Source organism: Macaca nemestrina, chromosome 1, assembly GCF_043159975.1.
Source record: "Macaca nemestrina isolate mMacNem1 chromosome 1, mMacNem.hap1, whole genome shotgun sequence".
Lineage (NCBI taxonomy): Eukaryota > Metazoa > Chordata > Mammalia > Primates > Cercopithecidae > Macaca > Macaca nemestrina.
The window spans coordinates 171,085,797-171,112,164 of record NC_092125.1 but is presented as its reverse complement, the minus strand read 5'-3'; the positions used below and the strand labels follow the sequence as shown (position 1 = coordinate 171,112,164).

At 36.4% G+C, this 26,368-nt stretch overlaps 1 protein-coding gene across 15 annotated transcripts in view; it reads right to left on the bottom strand.

Annotated features, from left to right (window-relative positions):
• LOC105495176 (dedicator of cytokinesis 7) overlaps positions 1–26,368 on the bottom strand; it is a 234,095-nt gene that overhangs the window by 84,387 nt on the left and 123,340 nt on the right. For 5 of the 15 annotated variants that reach the window (XM_024797039.2, XM_024797040.2, XM_024797041.2 and 2 more), the window contains 9 exons: positions 24,064–24,233; positions 16,294–16,386; positions 15,002–15,091; positions 14,637–14,672; positions 13,959–14,054; positions 11,085–11,225; positions 10,881–10,994; positions 8,576–8,746; positions 6,208–6,347 (listed from right to left, as the gene is read on the bottom strand). In XM_024797039.2, the coding sequence (XP_024652807.1) occupies positions 6,208–6,347; positions 8,576–8,746; positions 10,881–10,994; positions 11,085–11,225; positions 13,959–14,054; positions 14,637–14,672; positions 15,002–15,091; positions 16,294–16,386; positions 24,064–24,233 (1,051 nt within the window). The remainder of the gene's footprint in view (positions 1–6,207; positions 6,348–8,575; positions 8,747–10,880; positions 10,995–11,084; positions 11,226–13,958; positions 14,055–14,636; positions 14,673–15,001; positions 15,092–16,293; positions 16,387–24,063; positions 24,234–26,368) is intronic. The other 10 variants (XM_011764452.3, XM_011764453.3, XM_011764454.3 and 7 more) reach the window with 4 other exon arrangements.

Sequence of the window (26,368 nt, the reverse complement as noted above, 5' to 3'; positions counted from 1 at the left end):
TCACATTTACCAAAAATAAATTACTCCCTTTTTCTGAAAGAAAAATCCCCTACCTAATGGATTATGTAGCCCACAGGCTGGGGTTGCCTTTGACATCTCTATTTAAACTGCACTTCTTTACTAATATACCTCATTTGGGCCCTTACAACTTTTTTAGACTCCCAATCCCCCTCAGTTTCAAATGGGCTAATACACTAACAAGGGCCACTTTCACTTAAACATTTTTGTCTCTCCTTAAGCTGATGGCACTTTAACTATGCAAACCATTCTAATTTAAAATTTATCTACTCCAACTTCAACTGGCCCTTAATGTTGCATCCACCAGCAGTTTCAGATCTTACTCTCTCTCCTTAAGCCTCTTATTATCAATCACAACTGAAGACCTTACTTCCAACTTAGGAAAGAAAAGCCATTCTGAATTTGCTCTGGCCAGGTCTTTTAACACAATTCCATCTTTATAGCTCACAAATCATCTTTCCTTTTTGTCTCAGAAAAAATGTACCTTCTCACAGAAAATAATTTCTCCATATGTTCAATGAACCCCACCTTTTTTCAATAGCTTCAATGTCTCCCTTCATTACGCTCTTCCCTTCTTTCTTCAAATGTGTCTTTCCTATCTTGAAAATACATCATCACTTTAAAAAGTTGAGACTAGAAAACAGGTAGTCTTCCTCCAAAGCCCTTGATTGTATCTGCCATTTTACAAAGCTGTATGTGAAATCTAGATGGAGATTCTTTATTCTTTCTTCCAGCTCTTTATTCATAAAGTATACCTTTATAGAGGCTTTAAAACACATGAAAGCAAACAGCTAAGAGATGGCCACACGCTCAGACTACAACATCCAGAAAAGAGTCTGCCTGCACGTGGTGCTTTGCCTGCGAGGTGGCACCACTGGGCCTTGCCTGCACCAGCTCACTCAGAAACACAACTGTGACAAGATGATCTGCCTCAAGGGTTATGCTCACCTGCACCCCTGTGCCGTAACTGCCACAAGAAGTACAGCCACAAAACATGCTGCGTTCCCAAAAGAAGGTCAAATAAGACACCTCCCCTGGCTCCTCCTTCTCCCACTGGGTGGCCTCCTGCCAAGCCCCATGGCCCATGTTTCCCTTTTATTGACTAGTGGGTATAGGGAGGGCCAGTGGGCGGAAAGTATATGTTTAAACATTGTCAAGAACCACATCTAGTGAACCTATCTCAGATCTCATTATCCAGCTCCACTTGACACTTTGTCATCTTACATAATCTCTTCTCAGGATTTTCTCCAGTAGTTCCCACCTTCCCCAGACTCCCCATCATTATTCCCAAGGCTTAGATCCTGGCCAGTTGCTTTTCACGTTCTCCTCTTTGACTTCCTGTATAAGCACTAATGATTGCCAAAGGTGTTCCTTATCTGTCAGCAGCTACCATACTCATACTTCAATCTACCTAAACTCTATCCACTCGTCTTCATAAAGCCTTTTCATATGTTTACACTGCTTAATCCCATTCAGTTATTAAATATATATTTATACAAGATCTGTAATATCGTATTCTAGATGTTGAAGATAAGACATTTCCCATTTTTAAGGAGCTCACTTTAGCAAGAGAAAAACACAGACATAAAAATAATAATTCTTCAATACTTCAAAGGATTTTTCAATTCTTTATAAATGCTACAATAAAGGAATATAAATCCTTTCATCTTCTAAAGAACCATGTACTACAAAACCAACATTTAATCATAATGTACTGTTTTGCAGTCTTAACTTTCTAATTATTATTATTATTATTATTATTATTATTTTTTTTTTTTTTTTTGAGACAGAGTCTCGCTCTGTCGCCCAGGCTGGAGTGCAGTGGCCGGATCTCAGCTCACTGCAAGCTCCGCCTCCCGGGTTTACGCCATTCTCCTGCCTCAGCCTCCCAAGTAGCTGGGACTACAGGCGCCCGCCACCTCGCCCGGCTAGTTTTTTGTATTTTTAGTAGAGACGGGGTTTCACCGTGTTAGCCAGGATGGTCTCGATCTCCTGACCTCGTGATCCGCCTGCCTCGGCCTCCCAAAGTGCTGGGATTACAGGCTTGAGCCACCGCACCCGGCCTTAACTTTCTAATTATAATGAAAGTTTCTAAAGAGCAAATCTTTGGTTAATTATAGAACATATTATTGCCACTTAAGGAATTATTCTTGATTATATAGCAGCATGTGGATTGAAAGACAAACATTCCTCTCAAGGATCTTTCTAAGACAATGCTGCATATAATCTATATACCTCCCAAGACAGTAAAATTTAAAGGTGAGATGTGAGTTTCTTACAGTTAATCATTCATTCATCAAATTAACATACATTACCAAGTGCCCACTTTGTTCCAGACACAATACTAAGACACTGGGAATACAGCACTGAACAAGAAAGACAAGGTGCCTGTTCTTATGCTGGCACATGCTCACATTCTACTGTGAGAGGACAGATAATAAACAAGCAAATTTCAGATAAGTGCATTGTAGAAACTAAAACAGGGTTATATGGTTAAGAATGACTGTGACAAGGGCAACACGGCTGTTACTTATTTATGAGACAAAGTCTTGCTCTGTTGCCGAGGCTGTGGCATGATGTTGGCTCACCGTAACCTCCGCCTCCCAGGTTCAAGTGATTCTCATGCCTCAGCCTCCCGAGTAGCTGGGATTAGAGGGATGCACCACCACGCCCAGGTAATTTTTGTATTTTTAGTAGAGATGGGGTTTTACCATTTTGGCCAGGCTGGTCTCAAACTCCTGACCTCAGGTGATCCACCCACCTCAACCTCCCAACGTGGGATTATAGGTATGGGATTATAGGTATGGATTATAGGCTGGGATTATAGGTATGAGCCACCACGCCTGGCCTATTTATTTATTTATTTATTTAATTTTCTTGAGACAAGGTCTCACTCTGTCACCCAGGCTGGAATACAGTGGTGTGATTATTGCTGCCTTGACCTCTTGGACTTAAGTGATCCTCCCTCCTCAGCCTCCTGAGTAGCTGGGACTATATAGGCATGCACCACCACGTCTGGCTAATTAAAAAAAAATTATTGGTACAGACAGGGTCTCACTATGTTGCCCAGGCTGGTCTTGAGCTCCTGGGCTTAAGCAATCCTCCTGCCTCATCCTCACAAAGTGCTGGGATTACAGGCATGAGCCTCCGTGCCTGGTCAACATGGCTGTAATTTAGGTTGGGTGGTCAATGAAAATCTCACTAAGAAGATGCTGTTTGAACAGATACCTGAAGAACCACAAGCAAGAAATGATTATGTGAACATCTGAGGGCTGTTCAACATTGCTTCAAGAGGAGAAAAATCCATGTGCAAATGCCTGAAGGTGGGAATGAGCTTGGCGCATTAGAGAAACAGAGAGTAGGCCAGCATGGCCAGATCTTGGTATGTGAGGAGGAAGAGAGTGGCAGGAGAAGACAAGAGCCAGATATACAGGGCCTTAAGAACCTATATATGGCAACTATATGCAAGACTATCTTGCAGTCATGAGACGCTCCAGCCTTAGGATAAAGCTGACACTTCCAGCAGAGGTAAGAAATGTAAAGAACTGGAATCATGATGGTATCACTGAACTGATGATATTACTGTGATAAAAACCTATTTTTCCGGGGGATGATCTGTTCGGAGCCCCCTCCAGCTTTATACCAGGCAGCTGTTTTCTTCTTTCTTTCCTCTTTCTTGCCTATTAAACTTTCTGCTCCTTAAAACCAAAAATAACAAATAATAAATAATAAAAATCCTATCTTTCTTCCAATTTTGAAATAGTAAATTTCCTTCCTTTAATAAAGCCAGCTGGAGGAAGAACTTTCTATTTATTGTAACCAAAAACACCTTCATATACCAAGTAAACATACTGAAAATATAGATTCAAATGAGTGAGCTATACCAGTTATTTTTAAAAGCTAGTATGTTTAGATAAGTTGTTTTTAGAGTGTTTTTCCCCAAACAACAGATTCTTTTATTATTTTTTTTAATGACATCATAGTCATTTGTCAAATGGCAAAATACAAAAGTGGCGCCAAGCAGGGGTGGAAGGCCCAGAGTTTCACCCATTTAGTTTGCCCTCTCTGTACTCCAAAGTCTGCACACACTGCCCACCCCAATCTACATGGAAACCCATTAGCACCTCTTCAGGACCCTCCAGCTCTGTTTAGAACACAGGGTGAAAAACTATTTCTTTAAAATAGGTTCCGAACTTAGGAAGTTGCCATTATAAAAACACACGTCTTTCTCTTGCAGATCTGGCCTTTCACAATTTATTCAGTATTGACTATGCCCCTGACATACTGCTAAGAACTTGACATACCTCCTCTCTTAGTCATTCAATAAATAGAGAACCCTTGTAAAAACCTATTTAAAGTATCTTTTTGTTCTCTGGAGTTCTTGTATGAGGCTAAACTGCATTATAAACTTGTATTATTCCTACTATGAGAAAAAACACTTTTAAGTCATTATTACCCAAATGAGTTATGGTCATAGTATTAAGATGGACATACCACACAAAGGATGCTGGACCACAACAACACATCAAGCTTTTTTTTTTTTTTTGAGAAGAAGTCTTGCTCTATCACCCAGGATGGAGTGCAGCAGTGTGATCTTGGCTCACTGCAACCTTTGCCTCCTGGATTCAAGCAATTCTCATGCTTCAGCCTCCCGAGCAGCTGGGATTACAGGCACAAGCCACCGTGTGCGGCTGATTTTTGTTATTTTTAGTAGAGATGGGGTTTTGCCATGTCAGCCAGTCTGGTCTCGAACTCCTGGACTCAAGTGATCTGACTGCCTTGGCATCCCAAAGTGCTGGGATTAAGGTGTGAGCCACTGCGCCTGGCTACATCAAGCTATTTCTATAAATTCAAATCATCAGGCCAGTGCAGTGGCTCACGCCTATAATACCAGCATGTTGGGAGGCTGAGGCAGAAGAATTGCTTGAGCCTGGGAGGTAGAGGTTACAGCTGGCTGAAATCAAGCCACTATTGTCCAGCCTGGATGAGGGTGACAGAGTGAGACCTATTCTCAAAAAAACCAAACAAACAAACAAAAATCACCTCATCAGACAACATATTTTTCTAATTACATCAATTTCCAAACATCCTTTAAAAATGTACACAACTTTGGAAGTTTTTAAAACCTAAAGACATTTGTTTATAGGGCAATTTTTGAAATAAAATGCTACATAGTATGATGGCAAATTATAAATTTTTGGCCAGGCGCAGTGGCTCACACCTGTAATCCCAACACCTTGGGAGGCTGAGGTGGTGGATCACTTGAAGTCAGCAGTTTGAGACCAGCCTGGACAACATGGTGAAACCCCATCGTTACTACAAAAACAAAAAAATTAGCTGGGTATGGTGACATGTGCCTGTAGTCCCAGCTTCAGGAGGCTGAGGCAGGAGAATCGCTTGAACCCAGGAGGCAAAGGTTGCAGCGAGCCGAGATCCCACCACTGCACATTAGCCCGGGAGACTCCGTCTCAAAAAAAAAAAAAAAGAAAGAGAACTTGGGCTCTAGAATAAAGCCTTGGTTCAAAGCCTGGCTCTGCCACTTTTTACTCAGTGACCTTTCTGTGTTTCTGTTTTTCTAATCTGCAAAATGGGTATAATAACAGAACTTGCCTTCTTAGAGTTATTCTGAGGATTAAATGACTTAATACTTATAAAGTACTCAGAACTGAGCCTATCATACAGCTATTATTCAATAAGTGCTATTTTTTCCATTGTATAAAATTCTTCTTCACAAAAGTGACTTTAAATATATGTATATTCACACAATTAGTATACCTGAGATGTTGCAAGAGCAAGAATCTGTCTCAAACAAACAAAAAAGGATAAATTTTCCTGACAAGGAATCAAAGACCATTTTCCTCAAATGAAAAGCACTTACTTTATATCAACAAATCTATCTACTAATATGCACAATTTATTTTATATACTATTAAGAAAAAGAATGATACTAAATGAATCATGATATGCCACCAATTTTAAGACAAATCCCAAATTCAGAGGTGACAAAATATGAGAAAAAGTCTTTCATAAAATTGATTAAACAGATAAGTGAGAAACTTAGTGAAGAGGGAAGTAGAAAAAGAGTGTAAAAGATTACTCTCCTAATCCTTGGGAAATGTGAGTGGAATACTTCTGTCCACTGTTCAAAATCAAACTCATATTCTACAAGGTAAAAACTGTTCTACTTACCCTTCAGCATCAGGGTCTAAAATGACAGCCAGCTCTGTTAACACAAGTCCTGCCAAATAATGCTGTTGGCGGAAAGGCACGGACAATTCAAACATATTTGCAATCTTTTGGTCTTGTACATTCGTAGAAAATCCAGAACTCTGTTGGAGAGTGAGGCAGAACAAGACTATAACAGCAGTGCAACAAAACATCCTACAGACAGAGCAATATAAGAAATGAAATACTTTTTCCTAGGGTAGTTTATTTTATATTACTAACACTAAAGAAAGCAACTTTTCAGACTTTTGGGACAGGAAACTATAATGAGATTGCTTTATTAATTTAATTACTTTATTAAAGAAATTAACCATTGAAAATTAAATTATTTTACATTTCTTTTTTCATATATACTTTCATTTTCCCCTTTATTCTCTTAGCCACTTTTCAGTATCACACTCTGACAAAAAAAAGAAGCAACTAAATCCAAATGACATAGAGGCACTTACCCCAAAGTTTAAGAGAAATATTCATAGTTAAGGCTACTGGTTTCCAAAGAAATTCAAAACACCAGTACAACTGTTTTTCACAGAATATACTATCTCTGGAAAATTACCATCATTTTGTTGTCTACTGAGTTTTTTTTTAACGTCTCAATACTGCAAAATATTATAGCATTCTCCAAGATACAGTCCATATTGAGGACTCACGTGGGGTTTCTTAGAGCAACAACAGATTTCATATTTCTCCATGGCGAAAATCATCTCCTAATGAGAATATAAAACTCTTCCTAGCCTTTCAAAAAAGAGTGATGTCTCTGTTATCTAATAGAATCTGAAAATTATGTAGCTAGCTGAGAAAGTGGGCAACAAGATAACAGAAGAAATTCTATGAGCATTTCCTGGCTCAATGAGATGTTCAGTAAGAAGTTAGATATAAACAAATATGTTTCCTTAAGGGTGTTAGCAATCATATTTATGATTCATCTGTCTGTGTAGCTACATCTTTGGCAGAGGATAGGGAAAGAGAGAAAAAGGGCAGCCTCATCCACTAGATTAAGGGCATGTTAGCCAGACTGAACAGTCTGTGGAAAAATAGGCTGATCCAGAAGATTTTTTTTACAAAGATAAAATGAAAAGTTGTAGGCACCCTTTGATGTTTTCTAGTCTTTCTAGCTGAAGTGTAAATTTTGTTTTTTAAATCAAGCATATGAGATATCACCTACATAATCCTATTCAGGAATTAAATATATTGAAAACAAAATTAAGAAGTACTAAGATTAACTTTCACTTTAGAAATTAAGAGCTTAAAGAAAGCAGCCTCCTTGCCTCAGGAACAATACAGTAGAAAGAGTGTTTCACTGGCGAAAGGGAAATACAGGCTTCTCTGATACTAAACCACAAAATCTCTTAATCTCAATTTATAAAAGAGGACGTACATCTTATCTACTACAATAACACTTTTTCATCTATAGAGACCCTACTAGCTATTGAAGTCAAGTACCACCCACTGAAAAACCCATCAATTTTCATCCAGTTTCCTTTGGGGCTTCTGGATACAAGAGAGTTAAGCAGGGCTTTGTCATGCCTCCACTGCAGTTTGACTTCTCTGTTCAATTATGCTTCATCCCCCACTTCCTTTCACAAGTATTGATCTCTAAAAACATCTTGCATTTGAGACTCATTCTTCGTGTCTGTTTCAGAGAACCCAATTTGTGAAAACATCTAAATTAGTGAGTTTATTTAGGCGAATTCACTCACATGTGCATTAAGCCTATGAAAGGAATACAAAACAGTGGTTAAGAACTTGGGCTCAGCCAGGAGCGGTGGCTCACACCTGTAATCCCAGTACTCTGGGAGGCTGAGGCTGGCGGATCACGGGGTCAAGAGATTGAGATCATCCTGCACAACCAACATGGTGAAACTCCATCTCTACTAAAAACACAAAAATTAGCTGGGCATAGTGGCACACGCCTGTAGTCCCAGCTTCTTGGGAGGCTGAGGTAGGAGAATCACTTGAACCCAGGAGGCAAAGGTTGCAGTGAGCTGAGATCACGCCATTGCATACTAGCCCGGGAGACTCCATCTCAAAAAAAAAAAAAAAAAGAGAGAGAACTTGGGCTCTAGAATAAAGCCTTGGTTCAAAGCCTGGCTCTGCCACTTTTTACTCAGTGACCTTTCTTGTGTTTCTGTTTTTCTAATCTGCAAAATGGGTATAATAACAGAACTTGCCTTCTTAGAGTTATTCTGAGGATTAAATGACTTAATACTTATAAAGTACTCAGAACTGAGCCTATCATACAGCTATTATTCAGTGTTACTCTTTTCATTGTTTAAAATTCTTCGTCACTGAAGTGACTTTAAATACATGTATATTCACAAAATTTGCATACCTGAGATGTTGCGGAAGAAACAGAAGGTGATGGAGATGCAGGTGGAGTAAGTAAGCTGCAGGGTAAGTTTAATGTAACATAGTGCTCATGACTGCAGATGATTCGCAGAAAATCCAGCCTCAAGGACACCAGAATGCTTGGATTCGGTAATGAGTAAAGCTTTGAAGACACCTTGTAAGCAATGCATAAGTAAGAGAACACCAATTGAATCTATTATTTCTTTAATACTAATACCAGAATGGCGAATTAGAATTAAAGAGGTAGTACTTGGTATCCAGTTTGGATTTTGTGGCTTAAGTAACAGTATCACCTTTTTCCAGAGTTACTGCTAAAATTAAAAATTTAAAACTATAAGGTTTACTATATAAACACATTTGACCAACCTAAAAGCCACATTCTTGTGTTTCCAATATAGCACCAATATTTCTACTTCTCATAAAACAGGGAAAACACATACCACCAAAATAACTTCATATTACTTCCTTCTTTTTTTTTTTTTTTTTTTTTTGAGATGGAGTGTCGCTCTGTCGCCCAGGCTGGAGTGCAGTGGCGCAATCTCGGCTCATTGCAAGCTCCACCTCCTGGGTTCACGCCATTCTCCTGCCTCAGCCTCCCGTGTAGCTGGGACTACAGGCGCCCGCCACCGCACCCGGCTAGTTTTTTGTATTTTTAGTAGAGACGGGGTTTCACCGTGTTAGCCAGGATGGTCTCGATCTCCTGACCTCGTGATCCACCCCTCTTGGCCTCCCAAAGTGCTGGGATTACAGGCATGAGCCACCGCGCCTGGCCCTTTATTACTTCCTTCTTAAAAGAAATTATCAATTCTTTTTATAGCAATTTGTGCTTACCTATATTTATAATTTGTCTGTTTTCTCAGCGACATCATAAGCTACTTGAGGAGACATACTATAAACTGATTTGATAGCTTTAGTATCCCTACAGCTTAGCTCTATGTTTGACATATATAGGAGGTCAATGCTTAAAGAAAAAAGACAGGATAAGTTCTGGTAGCAACAGTACATAAAATTTTGGGGGAAAGGTAAAAATGATACATATCGTGTTGAAGTACTTTCATGTGGGTGAGTGCCCATGCACAGTTTTTACTTTTCTGTTAGAAGAACTAAAAAAGGCCGGGCACGGTGGCTCACGCCTGTAATCCCAGCACTTTGGGAGGCCAAGACGGGTGGATCACGAGGTCAGGAGATAGAGACCATCCTGGCTAACACGGTGAAATCCTGTCTCTACTAAAAAATACAAAAAACTAGCCGGGCGAGGTGGCGGGTGCCTGTAGTCCCAGCTACTCGGGAGGTTGAGTCAGGAGAATGGCGTAAACCCAGGAGGCGGAGCTTGCAGTGAACTGAGATCCGGCCACTTCACTCCAGCCTGGGCAACAGAGCGAGACTCCATCTCAAAAAAAAAAAAACAAAAAAAAAAACAAAAAAAGAAGAGATAAACAATAAAGGCATCCAATAGAATATTCAAAATTCTAAATATTAGACTGCCAAATAGAATTCTGGACTATTAGTTCCCCAAAACTAATCTGTAGACCAGTTGTGAGGTGCTTCACAAGCACTGTGTGCTCCTCACCCCACCACCATGAAAAGTTTGAACTTCTCAATAATTCTGGGAAGGGACTCAGAAATATGTGTATGTTTAAAGCTCCTTTAAAAGGTAATTCTAAAAGGCTTATATAGTTTACTACCAAAGTGGCCTAGCAGAACCAATAATTAATGTTTTCTAGAAGGCAGACTTCACTAATCAGTTGATAAAAATTTTAAAACAAAATCAGCTATGTGTGGAAAAGTTCCAGGATGCTTTTAATTTAGTAAAGTCAAGATAATGAACAACATTTGGCAAATGCGTAAACATCTGTCCATAATTCCAAACTCTACAACATCCAGGGCTGGATTAGGAGGAATACCCAGCAAAATGCAGCTGCTTTAAAAATCACTCAAGATACAAAAGTCCAGTCGGTATAAATGCTCCACTTGCATGACATCTTGAGACTGCTTTACATTACTACTGACTTGATGGTATGATCCAGAATGGGATTAAAGAGTCACGAGTAGGCCAGTATAACTCAAGGAAATACTGGCTGTACTGATAACAGCTTGCCACAGTCCTTGTGTCCTGATAAAACAAGTGTAATTTATTTTTGCCTTGCTAGTAAATACATGTTACTTTAGGCTACTTTTTGTTTCAACATCAGTATATAAATGTGCTCTTAAGGTCTCTTAGCTCTAACTCTGAAAAGAACATAGTATTTAAATTATTTGATTACTAATTATTCCTAACTACGGATTACCTGTTTATAGCAGGACTTTATAAGGCTAAAAACAAATCCTCTGTCCATAACAGACAACAGATCATTGAGAAAGAATGCAAGGCTTGTATTGAGTCTCTCAACCATTTCTGTGTCCTGTGAAACAGAATATAAAACAAAAACAAATTAAAGTATGATAGTTTAATCTGAGCTTGAAAGAGAGATAAGTGGGGAAAATGTTATTACCTTCTGAAATCGTGAAACTATATCACTAGCAATCGTGCTGACAAGAGCTGCAATGTCATCCATGAAACGTTCTGGAAAACGACTTTTCCTTGGAGCATCAAGTTTATCATTAAAGTATAAATGGTGCACCATGCTCTTTACCTGAAAAAAAGATAGAAATTATGAGTTTAATTTCCTATGAATATAATTAACAATTACAACAACTCTAAACACCTGGACTCTCTCTAAAATATGTCATGTAATTTAATAGATGACTGAAATATTTTTAGCTTCTCAAATATTTTTTAAAATTCCCGATGATGTTTTGTATTTGCTAAGAAAACAAACAAAACACTATATTACCTTCAGAAAATTATGCTGGCTAACAATAGGACAAAAAATTCTGTGTATGTCAACAAAAAAAATTTCAACCTTTAAATTTTTTTTTTTTTTTTTTTTTTTCCAAGGAAACAGGGTCTCACTCTGTCACACAGGCTGGAGTACAGTGGTATGATCATAGCTCACTGCAGCCTCCAACTCCTAGGCTCAAGTGATTCGCCTGCCTCAGCCTCCTGAGTAGCTAGGACTATAGATGCACACTACTACACCCAGCTAATTTTAAAATTTTTTTATAGAGACAGGGTTTGGCTATGTTGCCCAGACTGGTCTCAAATTCCTGGCCTCAAGTGATCCTTCTGCCTCGGCCTCTCAAAATATTTGGATTACAGGCATATAATCTATCACATGCAGCCAAAAAAAATTTAATTAAATTTTTCCAAGACTCAATAATTTTGCCATTCCAAAGCTCCCAAACTGTAAGCTTTGAAAGGTTAGAAACTCAGTCTTCACTATAGTGTCCTCAGTAGCTAATACACAGATGACAGCATATAGTGGGAATACAATAAATATGAGGACTATATTGTACTGTATTTGTACTGAATATTGTACAGATTCTTTATTATAACACTGTGGTAATGGTAATAAAGAATAAACTTTAAATTCAGGGAAATTGAAGCTAAAGTCCTATACTTAAAATAGAGCACAGCCAAGTTTTAAATTGCAGTCTTTGACTATTTTGTATTTTAGAAATCTGAACATAAATGTAAGACAATTAAAAAACAGTCAAAAATTACAATTTTTACCTTACAAGAGAAGCAGAGAAGCACATGAATTACAAATTTAAGGTTTATTTTCTAGGAAAAAAATGAGTTGTCACTTACATGTAGTCCCTGATTTATTTTTTCTGTAGATTATTAAATCTCTAGAATAAAATGTTCTCTTACCCATAACATAGGCAACATTCAATGCTGAGTACCACCCTATGACATACTCTGGAAGATCCTTTTCTCTTTTTTGTTGTTTTATTTTTTTTTTTTTTTACATACTTCTTTTTTGGAAGAAAAAGTTTCAGTGATTTCAGCTTTCTAGAGGCTGAAGAGGAAGGTGAAGAAGATGGTCCCAAATGCTGAAATGTCTGAGTTTTAATCACAGTCCTACTACCTACAAGCTGTGCACACTAAGACAAGTTACTTAACCTCTCTGTGCCTTAGTAACACCTAGGCCACAGGGCAGTACTAGCATATTGTGCCGACTTGATAAATGTTTGTTGCCTTTGTTTACATATGTGTATGTTTACATATACAAGTTTATATGTACAGGTGACCCTTGAACAGCATGGGTTTGAACTGCATGGGTCCACTTATATGTGGGTTTTCTCCCACTTCTGTCATTCCTGAGACAGCAAAACCAACCCCTCCTCTTCAGTCTACTCAATGTGGAGACAATGAGGATGGAGACATTTATGATGATCTACTTCCAATTAATGAATAGCAAATATATTTTATCTTCCTTATAATTTTCTTAATAACATTTCTTTTCACTAGCTTATTCTAAGAACACAATATATAATACGAATAACATACAAAATATGATTATGTTATCAGTAAAGTATTTGGTCAACAGTAACTATTTGGTCAACTTAACTATTAGTAGTTAAGTTTTAGGTGAGCCAGAAGTTATATGCAGATTTTGACAGTGTGGGGGAGTTGGTTCCCCTAAACCCCATGTTGTTCAGGAGTCAACTCTTCATATATATTTATTAATTAAAATATTAATTCACTCATTTTAAAAGTATCATTTATTTGATTAAGCAAAAAAATACTTAAACAAATTTAAAGAGACAGGATCTTGCTCTGTCATTCATGCGGAGTGCCATGGTGATCATAGCTGACGGCAGCCTTGAATTTCTGGGCTCAAGCAAGCCTCCCTCCTCAGCCCTCCAAGTAGATGGAACTACAGGTGTGTGCCACCAGGTTTAGCTAATTAAAAAAAAATTTTGTTTTGGTAGATACGGGTTCCCGCTATGTTGCCCAGGCTAGTCTCAAACTCCTGATCTCAAGTGATCCTCCTGCCTCGGCTTTCTAAAGTGCTGGGATTACAGGTGTGAGCCACTGCACCCAGCCAGTACTGTTGTTTTTTTATTTATTGTAACTGGCAATTCCCTAAGAGTTTATTAGCCATAATAATAGCAGTGGGTATCTATAAAGCTCTTTGTATCTCTGGTATAAAATCTACAATACTGTCATTTATAGACTTCATGTATAATGACTAGCAAAGAATGTATCACAAGTTTCCTTTGAAAATATAGCTAGCTTATGCAACCATCCCTGAGAAAATAAGGGTTAAAATGAGTCTCACTCTTCATAATTCCACCTAAACTGTGTTGAGTGTCCACAGTGTTTATTGAGAGATGTAACACATGTAATTTTGCCTTGGAGACACATGTAAAAGAGTAAGATGTACAATAGAAAAATACTTTTAAGATAACAAATGAGCTAGCATAAAATTGTTCACTAAGAGAAAAAATATTAAAGAACATGCTCAGTTTTTGCTCACCATTAACTCAAAAAAGAACCAGGCTTGTTGCAAAGCTGATTCCCGAACGCTGCCACTGCAAACAACCCACTGCAAAGCCAGCTCCTCATGAAAAAGCTATCCAGAAGTAAATCCAAAGTTATTATCAAAGTCAAGTCTGCTGATAACATAAACCAAATAATAATGCAAATACAAATGAAGATATAATGAGAATAAGCAAAATAAGGCACGTGAACCATTCAATGATGCACTGAAGACACCCATTAACGAAACGGCTATTTAAGCATGTAAGACAGTGGTATGTGGAACAGCTGAAAAAATTACATGTTATCTTGCAGTAAAATGTAATTTTAAAACGACAGGTAGAAGATAGCCTCCTAAATTGTACCTGCAAACAGAAACTAGACTAAAAACTTACAGCACAGTAATATCTTGTTTGTATCTTAAGTACATTTTTAAACATACGCAAATACACGCATGAACTTTGCTGGTACAATTTAGGAAATACGTTTTAAAATTTAAACTTTGCTATGAGCCATTAATTTTCGAGTTTTCAGGTAAGGTCTTTTTTAAAAAAAATAGCAGAAGATTTCTGCCTTATAATGGATATGCATACAAAGCATTTGCAAAGTAGTGTATATTAATATGAAAAAGGACTAACAAAACTGTGCATAAGGGAAGCAAATCAACATATCTTACTAAGAGTGACAATTTTTCTAACTCATCTTCCTTTCCCTGGAGATTTAAAACACAAAACAGAAGCAGTTACAGAAATATAATTAAGAGTTGATACATTTTTTTGGTACTAAAATTTGATGATCAAATTTGAATTCACTAAATTCTAAAAATAGTCAATCCCAAAGATATAAACATTATCATAATGTAAGAGAGTATATACTGACAAGGTATGCCCAAAAAGGCATCAGACAAGCAATGCTTGCTCAGATATATTTTTCAGCACAATGCAATTACTGTATCTCATACTGGTTATGTAAAGAAATCTTACATCTATTTAATTGGTGAAATTATTTTCCCCCTTATGAATTGTCTTCATATGAATCTACCTTTTTAGTTGGTAAGCGTCCCGTTAATGTTTGTAAGAAACTTGACGTCTCTGTGTGCGAAGACATACGATTACAACTTCGATCCACAGCCTATGGAGTGAAGATGAATGAATGACGAGATAACATTAATGTTTGCAGTGGATGACTTTGCAGCTGACGGATTATGTACAAGTTTAAAACAGAGTTTTATTATGGTTTCAAAAACCATCTATTTTATTGCTCATCTCATTTTCACCATTTTAAGCTGCTTTAATGACAATGCATAAGTAGTATCAAAATGGCTTCTACATATTTTTGGTCTTTAAAAAAAGATGAGTATTTCAGTGATTATAAAATATTCAGTGTTGCAAAGAATGAAACTTTTATCTGTGTGATCTATATACATGCACATATCTAGTAAAAATATATAAAAAGTAAAAACATACTTCTCAACTGGTCTCAGAACAAATAAGAAATCAGTAACTTTACATTAAATAAACGAAGGAAAAAGTTTAGAATAATTTCTTTCACTTTTTCGTTATTATCAAAAACTACTATTCAGGTTTGTCATATACTAAATCAAATATAAATCATTTACTATATTAGAAACGAATTAAAAATTTTCTTTAAGAACAAGATTTCCCTCCAAAGCCAACACAGATGAGAAGTATATTTTGAGATATCATGCAGTATTAGCTATCAAGCAACTAGTCTTAAGTAAGCAAAACCTAATTCAGCTAAGGTACAACAAATTTCATACTTTGCAACACAGTACAAATTAAAATGGATTTTTGCTTCTGGTATTGAGTCTTACAGCATGGTGATCATATACTGTTCACATTTAATTTCAATTTATTGCCAGTCTTTCTATTCGGTGATTACGAAGAAAATAACAAGATAGTAAATGTTAAATGAAAATGATACAATAGTTACACTTTAAACCAAAAGCAAATAGAAAACTGTTAGGTTTTTTTCCTCCACATAAAAATTTAAAAATTGCTATTAAAGATGTGCTACTCCTAAAGAAGAAACTGTTATAAAAGCCATCAATTGCATAAGCAGCAGGCACTGAAATATTGATAGGGTATGTAAAGAAGAAAGAAGGCAGAGATAGGAAATAGGAAAGAAGCACATTACTGGTGCAATTGGTGGTATTCATGCATAGTAGTTGGAAAATGTGCTAAGTAAACAAAAATACACACTTTTTAATGATTAAAAAAAGCAAGCCACTGAAATCATAGTATATACTAAAAAGTAATGTTCTAACGGGAAACATCAGCAGCCAATAAAGAAACCTCTAATATAAACACCACCTGTGTTGATTCTGCACTTGGACTGGGGTTGGATCCCCATGGGGCAGCTTTTGGACCACCAGTGTTAACCCAGGAATTGGAGCGATCTAAACCCTAAGCATATAATAGAAAGCAGTTTGAAAGGAAAGAAATATTACATGTTGCATGCTATAAATTATTCTTAAAGAAATTCAGATCTTCTAATGCAAACATGTTTTTAATTAGTACTGTTAAAGCAACCAAAATTTGTAGGAACCTATAGCGTATTAGTTCACCAAAATTATCTTATTATATAACACAATTTTTAAAAAATCACCAAGACCAATAAGTATAATATTTAAAGGTAATTTTTCTTTATGTAAAGAAATACTCTTGAAGTACCAATAACTAATGTTTCCACAGTACCACACCCCAAACTTTCTTTAAAGATAGTACAAGTTAGCAACAGATAATTTCCTCTGTATCTAACTGAGGTTTAAAGGAAAAATTGGAAGAAAAACACCCCATTCTTTGCTTGAAACTTTAATTTCATTCCATCTAACATCAACTGAAAACTACCATGCAGTGATACTCCATAATTCTATTTGACCTTGCCATCACCTTCACTCTCTTTTAGGTACAGACAGGAGAAATTAAGTAAAAACTTAAGAAAAAAATGATACCTAATATTTACTCCTTCCTAATAATGGATTTGGGGCTGCACTTGTAATTAAACACACTGGTCTACTATTTATTAATAAATATTACAAGGAAAAACATTATGCTGGGGCTGTCTATAGGAATTATATCTTCATCATCTTTATGAATTTAAAATTTCTTTAAGACGCTACTAAAGTATATGTCCAGAAGTGAATTTATGTTTATCTTTGTCTGAAAGGGGTAACTGTGATTTCAGGTGAAGGAAACAGAGGCTTTTCTTCTATTTCCTAAAACTGACTGATCGTGAGAATCACTTGAGAAGCTTTATGAAATTCAGATCCTGAGCTCTATCTCCATAAATCCGATTCAGCAATTTGGACCGGGGACTTGAGAATCTAATAACTGGAACTGGAGCAAGTTGTAAAAGATTTTAAAGAATTATTAGGGTAAGAATAGCAAAGACAATCGAAGGCAAGCTGACGTAAATACATCAGGGCATGAGTACGGACCCAAACCAGAAACCACCAAAAGAAAGACAGGTAAAAGTGAAGAGTTGGGAACAACTGTAATCAACTCTGTCTAGACATTAGTGCCATTTGGGAAGCTTAATTAACAACAACAGTAACATAACAAATGTGCAGCACCCTACCTTAAAACAATTAAATCAGAATTGCTGTGAGTGTGCCCCAGACATCAGTATTTTTTAAATACTTCAAGAGAAGTTTTCAAAAAGAAAAGAAAGAAAAACTGCAACCCTCAAGGGCTTAGGTTTTAGGAGAATATTTGCTCCACCTTTTTTCATTTTTTCCCAAATATACAGAGAAGCTGAAATGATGGTACAATAATCACCCATTTCTCATCATTTTTGACAGTGATTGTCTAATATGGGAGTTAAGGTTCCAATCCAGGCTCTCCTGCTTACTAGCTGTAAAATCTAAGATAAATTACTTAATTTCTTTTTCAGTTTCTTATCTATAAAATAAAAATGATGAGAGCATCTCCCTTCATATGGTAAGAATCAAATTAAATAATGGAAGTAAATTACTAAGTTCAATGCCTTGAATATAGTAAACTCTCAAAAACAGTTTTATAAAAATTTTCCATACATATTTTTCTTAAAATGCTTTCTATCAAAGTAAATTAGACAATATCAAAATACTAGTAAAATTATGCCATCAGATTTGTTTAAAATATCCACCTTCTCAGAATCCCATTATAATATTTCAAATAAAAGCAAACCAAAAGACGTATGTTTTTCAGAGAAGTTAAAAGTTTTCATTAGTCTCCAAAATTATGTCCAAGTCCAAAATTATGTCTCTTTTGTATAAAAGTGTAAAGTTCTTCCTACCAGATTCAATTTTTATAGTCACTACTCATGTTACAGAAATAACAAAACATGAGCATTTGATTTTTGCAAAATTATAACTGTCCTCTTTTCTCTCATAAATTTCCACAAAAAGAATAAAGACTTTGCTGTGCTCTTAAATTCATTTAACTTACTGTTTAATAATTTCCTTTAAAACTACAATATATGATAATTGCTAATATGAGAATAAAAAAATCTCTGTGCTATGAATTATATTTATATACACAATACTGATGTTCCGAACAGTTATAATTATACCAGTCAAAGCTAACTATTTAAAGAAAACTTGTGTTCAGTTATTTGGCAAAGCAAGTAAATCCCATAATTCAGGTGTTATAAAGCTACGAATTATATCAAACAGCCCATATTTAAGCAAATTTATCACTTATATTTAATCTAATAACTTTATGTTTACTGATTTCCAACAAACATGGAACAGATTAACCAAATACGTGCCCATGTGTATGTCAGTGTGAGGTTTTTTTTGCTAAATCCCAGTAACACTATTAATTTTTTCCCTTACATATAGATAAGATCCTTCAGCAAGGCCCATACTGTATTTGATTTGACATCAACACTTGTGTTATATTACAAAGATTTTGCTTCATATTCACAAGTCCTCAGCATAGCGCCTAGCACAGAGTAAGCTCTCAGTGTTTGAGAAATAAAAAAAATAGAAGATGATATATGAGAAAGAAACGTATCAAGGCAAAATTCCACTGGCATTTGATTAAAAGCAATAAAGTTCAGACCTGATGCAACCATGTATTACATAACTGAATGTTAAAAGACTAGCTAGAATTAAGGAAGCACAGCTAGTTTTGGCAACATAAGTATGAAGAAGTCTCACAAATATTTTCACATTTACATTACAGCCACTGGAGTAATAAAAGCCTGTTCATGTTATATAAATATTCTTAAATTTTAGGAGTTCTGCATTTTATATTGGGGAATAAAATATAACCAAAACGTTCATAAAGTCAAATCTCTGCAGATCTTTAAATATATAATTAATCCCAACAGTAAGAGGGCAAACAAAAGCATAATTCTGTTCTTGAAAAAGTGATCTAGTCCTGCAGTGTTTACTCATACTAACATGTCTTCATTGGATAAACATCTACTGAGCACCTTGAATAATTTAGACATTACAGGTGCCTTGGAACAAATATTCCCTGCCATGATGAAGTTTACACTCTGTTAAAGGCAGATAAACACTAAAAAAAAAAAAGTAAAAATATTTAATTCATACGCTACATTAAAAGGTAGTAAATGTGAGACAAAAAAAAAAAAAAGACAAAAAACAGAATAAGGGGATTAGAAGGCTGAGGACACAGCCACTGGTTATACATTTAAATAAGATAATCAGAGTCAACCTCACTTGGAAGTTGGCCTTCAGAGTAAAGCTTAAAGGACTGAGGGAATAAGTCATTAGAAGACTGTGCTCAGATGAATGACATAATGACTTAATTTTTGTGTGTCTTAAGTCTTTTTTTTTTGAGACAGAGTCTAGCTCTGTCGCCCAGGATGGGGTGAAATGGCACCATCTTGGCTCACAGCAACCTCCGCCTCCTGGGTTCAAGTGATTCTCCTGCCTCAGCCTCCTGAGTAGCTGGGATTACAGGCATGTGCCACCACACCTGGCTAATTTTTCTATTTTTAGTAGAGACGGGGTTTCTTCATGTTGGTCAGGCTGGTCTCGAACTCCTGACCCCAGGTGATCCGCCTGCCTTGGCCTCCCAAAGTGCTGGGATTATGGGCGTGAGTCACCGTGCCCGACCATGTCTTAAGTCTTTAAAGCAACATTCTGGTTGCTATGTTGTGAACATAGCGTAGGGTAGAAGTAGGGAAACCATCTTTAAAGCTAGTACATTAATTCTGGGAGAGATGATGTAGCTCAGACCAAGATGGTAGTAATGGAGATGGAAAGAAGTGTCTCTACCTTTCATGTATATCCAAATCTGAACAAAACGATTTAGAAAAAGCGGTTAAGTTTAGAACTCCAGAGAGATATCTGTACTGGAAATACAATTTTGGGAATCATTAGCATAACATTTATGTGGTATTTAAAGCCATGGAACCTAATAAGCTCACCCAGGTAGAGTGTAGAGAGAAGACAAGAGAAGAGAAATAAGGACAGAGGCCTGAAACACATCCACATAAAGAGATCAGAACAGGAAGAATCCACAAAGAAGACTGAAAAGGTATAATCAGTAAACCAAGAGGGAAACCAACAGAATGCAGTACCCTGGAAGTCAAATAAATAGACTAAATCACAGAGGAAAAAAAAGTTTAACTGTGTCAAAAGCTGCTCCTAGGTAAAAGTAAGCTGAGTTCTGAAAAGTAACCACTGGATTTAGCAACATGAAGGGTGCTGGTGACATTAACAAGGACAGTTTCGGTGGAAAATGGGAGGAATATTTGACTGAAGTAGAGATGATAGAAGTACAAGAACTGCAGATAGCAAGTAAAGAAAATTATTAAGGAATTCTACTATGAAAGGTAGGAGAGAAATAGCAAATAAGGTAGCAGTTGAAATACTAGAGAATAATCATTACTTTTATTTTTAATTTTTGTGGGTACATAGTAGACATATGTATTTATGGTTTACATGAGATATTTTGATAAAGGTGTATCGTGTAATAATCACATCAGAATGAGTGGGGTATCCATCACCCCAAGCATTGATCCTTTGTGATACAAAGAATCAAATTATATATTTCTAATTATTTTAAAATAACTAAATAATAAACATTATTTACTTATTATTTAATTGTACAAATCATCCTGTTGTGCTATCAAATACTAGATCTTATGTAATACTCTAACTATTTTTTTTCTGTACCCATTAACTATCTCCATTTCCCTCCCAACGCCCACTGCCCCTTCCCAGTCTTTGGTAACTATCATTCTATACTCCATCTCCATGAGTTCAATTGTTTTAATTTTTACCTTCTACAAATAAGTGAGAATATGTGAAGTTTGTCTTTCTGTGCCTGGTTTATTTCACTTAACATAATGATCTCCATTTCCATCCTTGTTGTTGCAAATGACAGGATCTCATTCTTTGTTATGGGTGAATAGTACACCATTGTATATATGTACCACATTTCGTTTATCCAGTCATCTGTTGATGGACACTTAGATTGCTTTCAAATGAGAGGAATTATTTTTTCAAAATGAGAAAAATAATAGCATGCCTGTATGTGAATGGGAATGATTCAGTATTCAGGGAGAAACTGATGATGTGGAAGAGATATGGAAAAACTGGTGGAGTGTAGATCTTGAGCAGGTGAGACCAGATGAGAGCTTGAGTGAAAGAATTTAGAAAAATAAATAGCTCATCTACTCATTTTTAATACAGAAGAATATTAGGCAGTAGATAGTAGATGGCAATAGGTAGCTAGATAGGATGGTAAAAGTTTATCAAAGTTTTCTTCTGATGGTTTCAGTTGTCTCAATGAAATGGGAGATAAAATGAGAAAAGGAATGAGGCGGTGTTAGGAAGTTTGAGGTAACAAAAGAAGGAATGAAATCATTTCTTGGGACAACAGGAAAGTGATGGAGATACAGAAATACAGTATAATTGCCCGACAGCATCAAGGGCTCTCTCGAGGTTTATTTCAAATGAGACCAATCACCATGGTATTTCTCAAGACATGTTTAGCTGCACAGATGCTGACATGGCAGAGGCAGTCAACTGGGTTTAACTATGGTTTCAGGTTTGGGAAAGGTAAGGGAACCAAAGTTTGCTTATAATGGGAATAATTTTTTTTTTTTTTTTGAAATAGAGTTTCACTTTTGTCTCTCAGGCTAGAGTGCAATGGTAAGATCTCGGCTCCCTGCAACTTCCACCTTCCGGGTTCAAGTGAGTCACCTGTCTCAGCCTCCCCAGTAGCTGGGATTACAGGCATCTGCCACCACACCTGGCTAATTTTATACTTTTAGTAGAGGTGAGGTTTCACCATGTTGGTCAGGCTGGTTTTGAACTCCTGACCTCAGGTGATCCGCCCGCCTCGGCCTCCCGAAGTGCTGGGATTACATGCATGAGCCACCACAGGCCTGATGGGAATAATTATGATTGCCCATAGACATCAAGGTGGCTGAGGAAGAAGAGAGAACATTAAGGGGGTGAGGCACAGTCAAAAGGTTGGAGGATCAAGATTAGAGATTGCAAAGGAGTAGATACATTATTAAGCTGTGGTACTATGAGAAAAACAGGAGATAACAGAGAACAAAATACATGAAATTGAGACTGTGAAAATTAAAGTTATTGGTAATGACAAGTTGCAGGGGTGTCCAATCTTTTGGCTTCCCTGGGCCATACTGGAAGAAGAATTGTCTTGGGCCACACATAAAATACACTAACATTAATGACAGCTGATGAGCTTACAAAAAAAAAAAAACCCAAACAAACTCATAATGTTCCGAGAAATTTACAAATTTGTGCTGAGCTGCACTCAGAGCTGTCCTGGGCCACACGTGGCCTGCAGGACACAGGTTGAACAAGTTTGATATAAGGGAAGACCATGACTGAGGTGGAGTGGAAAACATGATCATCTAAAGAAGAGTTTCTTGAACTGCCAGGTCAACAAAATAAGAAACAATGAAGGGTAGCTATAAATAAATAAACTTTAGATTCCTTATAATTTTGAGATAAAATTATACACATTATTAGGGATTATGACTAAATAATTCAATAGGAAGGTAGCTATCAAAAATTTTGCAATAAAAAGAAAACAACATAAAAACTATGAAATAATACTTGATTAGGACAAGACTGACAAATTCTCATCTTGCAATGGCTTTCTGAGAAATTACCTTGTATTTATATATTTGTATGTATTTATATCTATTTTAAAAATCGTTGATCTATTTAAAGGATATCTTGAAAAAAGGCAAAAAATCGTTTTTATATATATATATAGGCCTCTTTGTTCTAAATCTTGAGTTTATAATCTATCAAACATATAAGAAATAACTAACTCTAGAATTATGCTAAATAAGTCCTAATGTAAATCTTACAAAAATTAAGAGACATTTTAAAAGAACCTTAAGGAAATGCTGTCTATAGCTTCTTTTCTTTAGGAAAATTTCTGAAAATCCAAAAATCAAACTTATTCTACAGAAGAACTATACAGTATATAAATACACAGTATATAAATAATGCTAAGTATATTATAATAAAATAATTATATTATAATAAAATATAATCAATAATGAAAACAAGAATAAAAAACCTGAGTTATTTTCTTAAACATGGAAATATATGTGTGTGTGGGCGGCAGGGGGAAGCCTTCTCTTTTCGCAGCTGCCATAATACTCAGGTTATTCTGCAGTATCCCTTCTAAATAACCCTGAGTATCATCATTCTAGTTTACAAAAATGGAAAATTGTTTAATCACTGTTCTTGATATTTTTTGGAGAAGAAGATCTCATGACTTAAATCAATGATGACATCTGTCTTCCAAATATCAGTCACATAGATTTATTTTAATTCTATATGAAGTCAATCTAGCCATTTTTTACATGATAGAGTATCAGACTGACAACAGTAAGTTATATGCAGCTAGTGATCCCAGACAAATTTTAGGATTTTTAGTGTAGTTTGTAAGAGCAAGCATATTTAATAGAAAAATAAAAGTGTTTACTGATAGAACAGAAATGTACAATTCTTTGCTAATTCCTAACTTATATACATCTCAAAATTCAGAATGAATGACAACTGGATATTTCTCATTTGTTCACAAAACAAAAACCAAATTTACAGATGCATGTCTTCAGTTTACCTTACTCCCGATGATTGATCGAACTTCATCATCTGGTGACGTGGGAGTCCCAGATATATCTGGATTGCTATTACTAAGGCTTCGAGAACGATTTAAATTAAGGCTTGCAGGTCTCACCGCAGATCTAGCCATTGTGGCATAATGCACTGATCCTCCCAAACCCCCAGGACCTAGAGTTGCACATGAAATAGCACATAATTAAAGAAAATTAGTCAGGAAAGGATTAGAAAAAAATCTCTGCCACTTCAGAAAGTTCCACAAAGATCATGAATTGCTTTGGTTTCTAAATAAAAAATATTAAACTTCCTTTTTTTTTTTTTTTTTTTGAGACAGAGTCTCGCCAGGCTGGAGAGCAGCGGCTTGATCTTGGCTCACTGCAACCTCTGCCTCCTGGATTCAAGCGATTCCCCTGCCTCACCCTCCCAAGTAGCTGGGACTACAGGCGCGGCACCATGACCAGCTAATTTTTGTATTTTTAGTAGAGATGAAGTTTCACCATGTTGGCCAGGATGGCCAATCTCTTGACCTCGTGATCCGCCTGAAGAGGCATGGTCTCCTAAATAAAAAGTTACATATATATATATTTTTTTTTTAAACAGGCAGGTGCCTTTTTTTTTTTTTATTAAGAGGCAGCACTGGAGTGCAGCAGTGAGACCACAGTTCACTACAACATTGGACTCCTGGACTCCCACCTCAGCCTTCTGAGTAGCTAGGACTACGGGCACACACTACCATGCCTGGCTAAATTTCTCTCTTTTTTCTTTGTAGGGACGGGGTCTTGGTATGTTGCCCACGCTGGTTTTGAACTCCTGGCCTCAAGCAATCCTCCTCTCTTGGCCTCCTGAAGCACGGGAAATTTTTTTTTTTAGAAAGAAAGAAAATAAAAACACTCAAGAACTAATGATTGCTGTATAAAGATGCTCTATTTTATGGCAGTTTATAAAACCATATGAACTGTAAATAAAATCATTATCTCTTCAGTGTTTCTATAATTGTATATTACACATACAATAAAAACCAAAATTAACAAGAGACACACACACACAGACACATGCGCGCACACACACACACCCCTTTCACTTCGGTATAGTTGGTTTTCGGACCCAAGATGCTCCAGCTGGTGTCTCTTCCTTTTTTCCCACCTCTCCTACTCTGCCCCTTGACAGTCACTAGAGAGAGTGCCAATTTATTGCTAACATCTCATAAATTAAACCATGTTTTATTTCTCTACCTTCATTATTGCTAACATCTTTTAAATGAGAGCATGTTTTATTTCTCTATCTTCATCAGTGACAATGTGAATAACAAAATGGTATCTTTATGATATACATACAAAAAACTAAAGATAATTTTCAGGTCCCAAGTGATATAAAAAAGCAAAGGCAGCCGGGCGCGGTGGTTCACGCCTGTAATCCCAGCACTTTGGGAAGCCGAGCATGTGGATCATGAGGTCAGGAGTTTGAGACCAGCCTGGCTAACACGGTGAAATCCCATCTCTACTAAAAATACAAAAAATTAGCCAGGCGTGGTGGTGGGTGTCTATAGTCCCAGCTACTCAGGAGGCTGAGGCAGGAGAATGGCATGAACCCGGGAGGCAGAGGTTGCAGTGAGCCAATATTGCGCCACTGCAGCCTGGGCGACAGAGCAAGACTCCATCTCAAAAAAAAAAAAAAAAAAAAAAGCAAAGATTCCCTTTTTCTCTGAGAAAAATCAAGCCTAACATCATCTTCCAACCTGTCTTTTATTTTTAAAATAAAACATCCAGGAATTATGGTGATAATTTATTTTCATCTTTCTGAATGTCATATTTGCAAATGATATTAATACGTACCTGTTACCTAATTAATTCACACAATCTTTCAGGTCAGCATGTAAAAAAAAGATGTTTTGCAAAATCTGTGGAATTCTAATAGTGTACTGAATAAAAGAGTAAATGGAGTAGCACTGTAGATATTACATAATCACTCACACACTCATGTCCTCAAGTGGTATAATTTTAAAAATCAAGTTAGTAAATTATAAACCAGAATATAAATGTTAATTGCTTTTCTTTTTGCAATTAAGTGAAGAAACAAATTGGGCTGAAACTTAAAATCAGGTTACTATTATGTCTAGTTTTCATAAGGAATGTCACCATTATTAGTCACCGTTATGAATGTTAACATTGCCAACAGCTGATAAAGGGCACTTGCCATTATCATTAGTGTCATACGGACATATATGTGAGTAGATTAAATGATATGCACAACATAATCATTAGTTAGTTAAATGAACTAAAGGATTATTCACACTAAGACATCTCCCA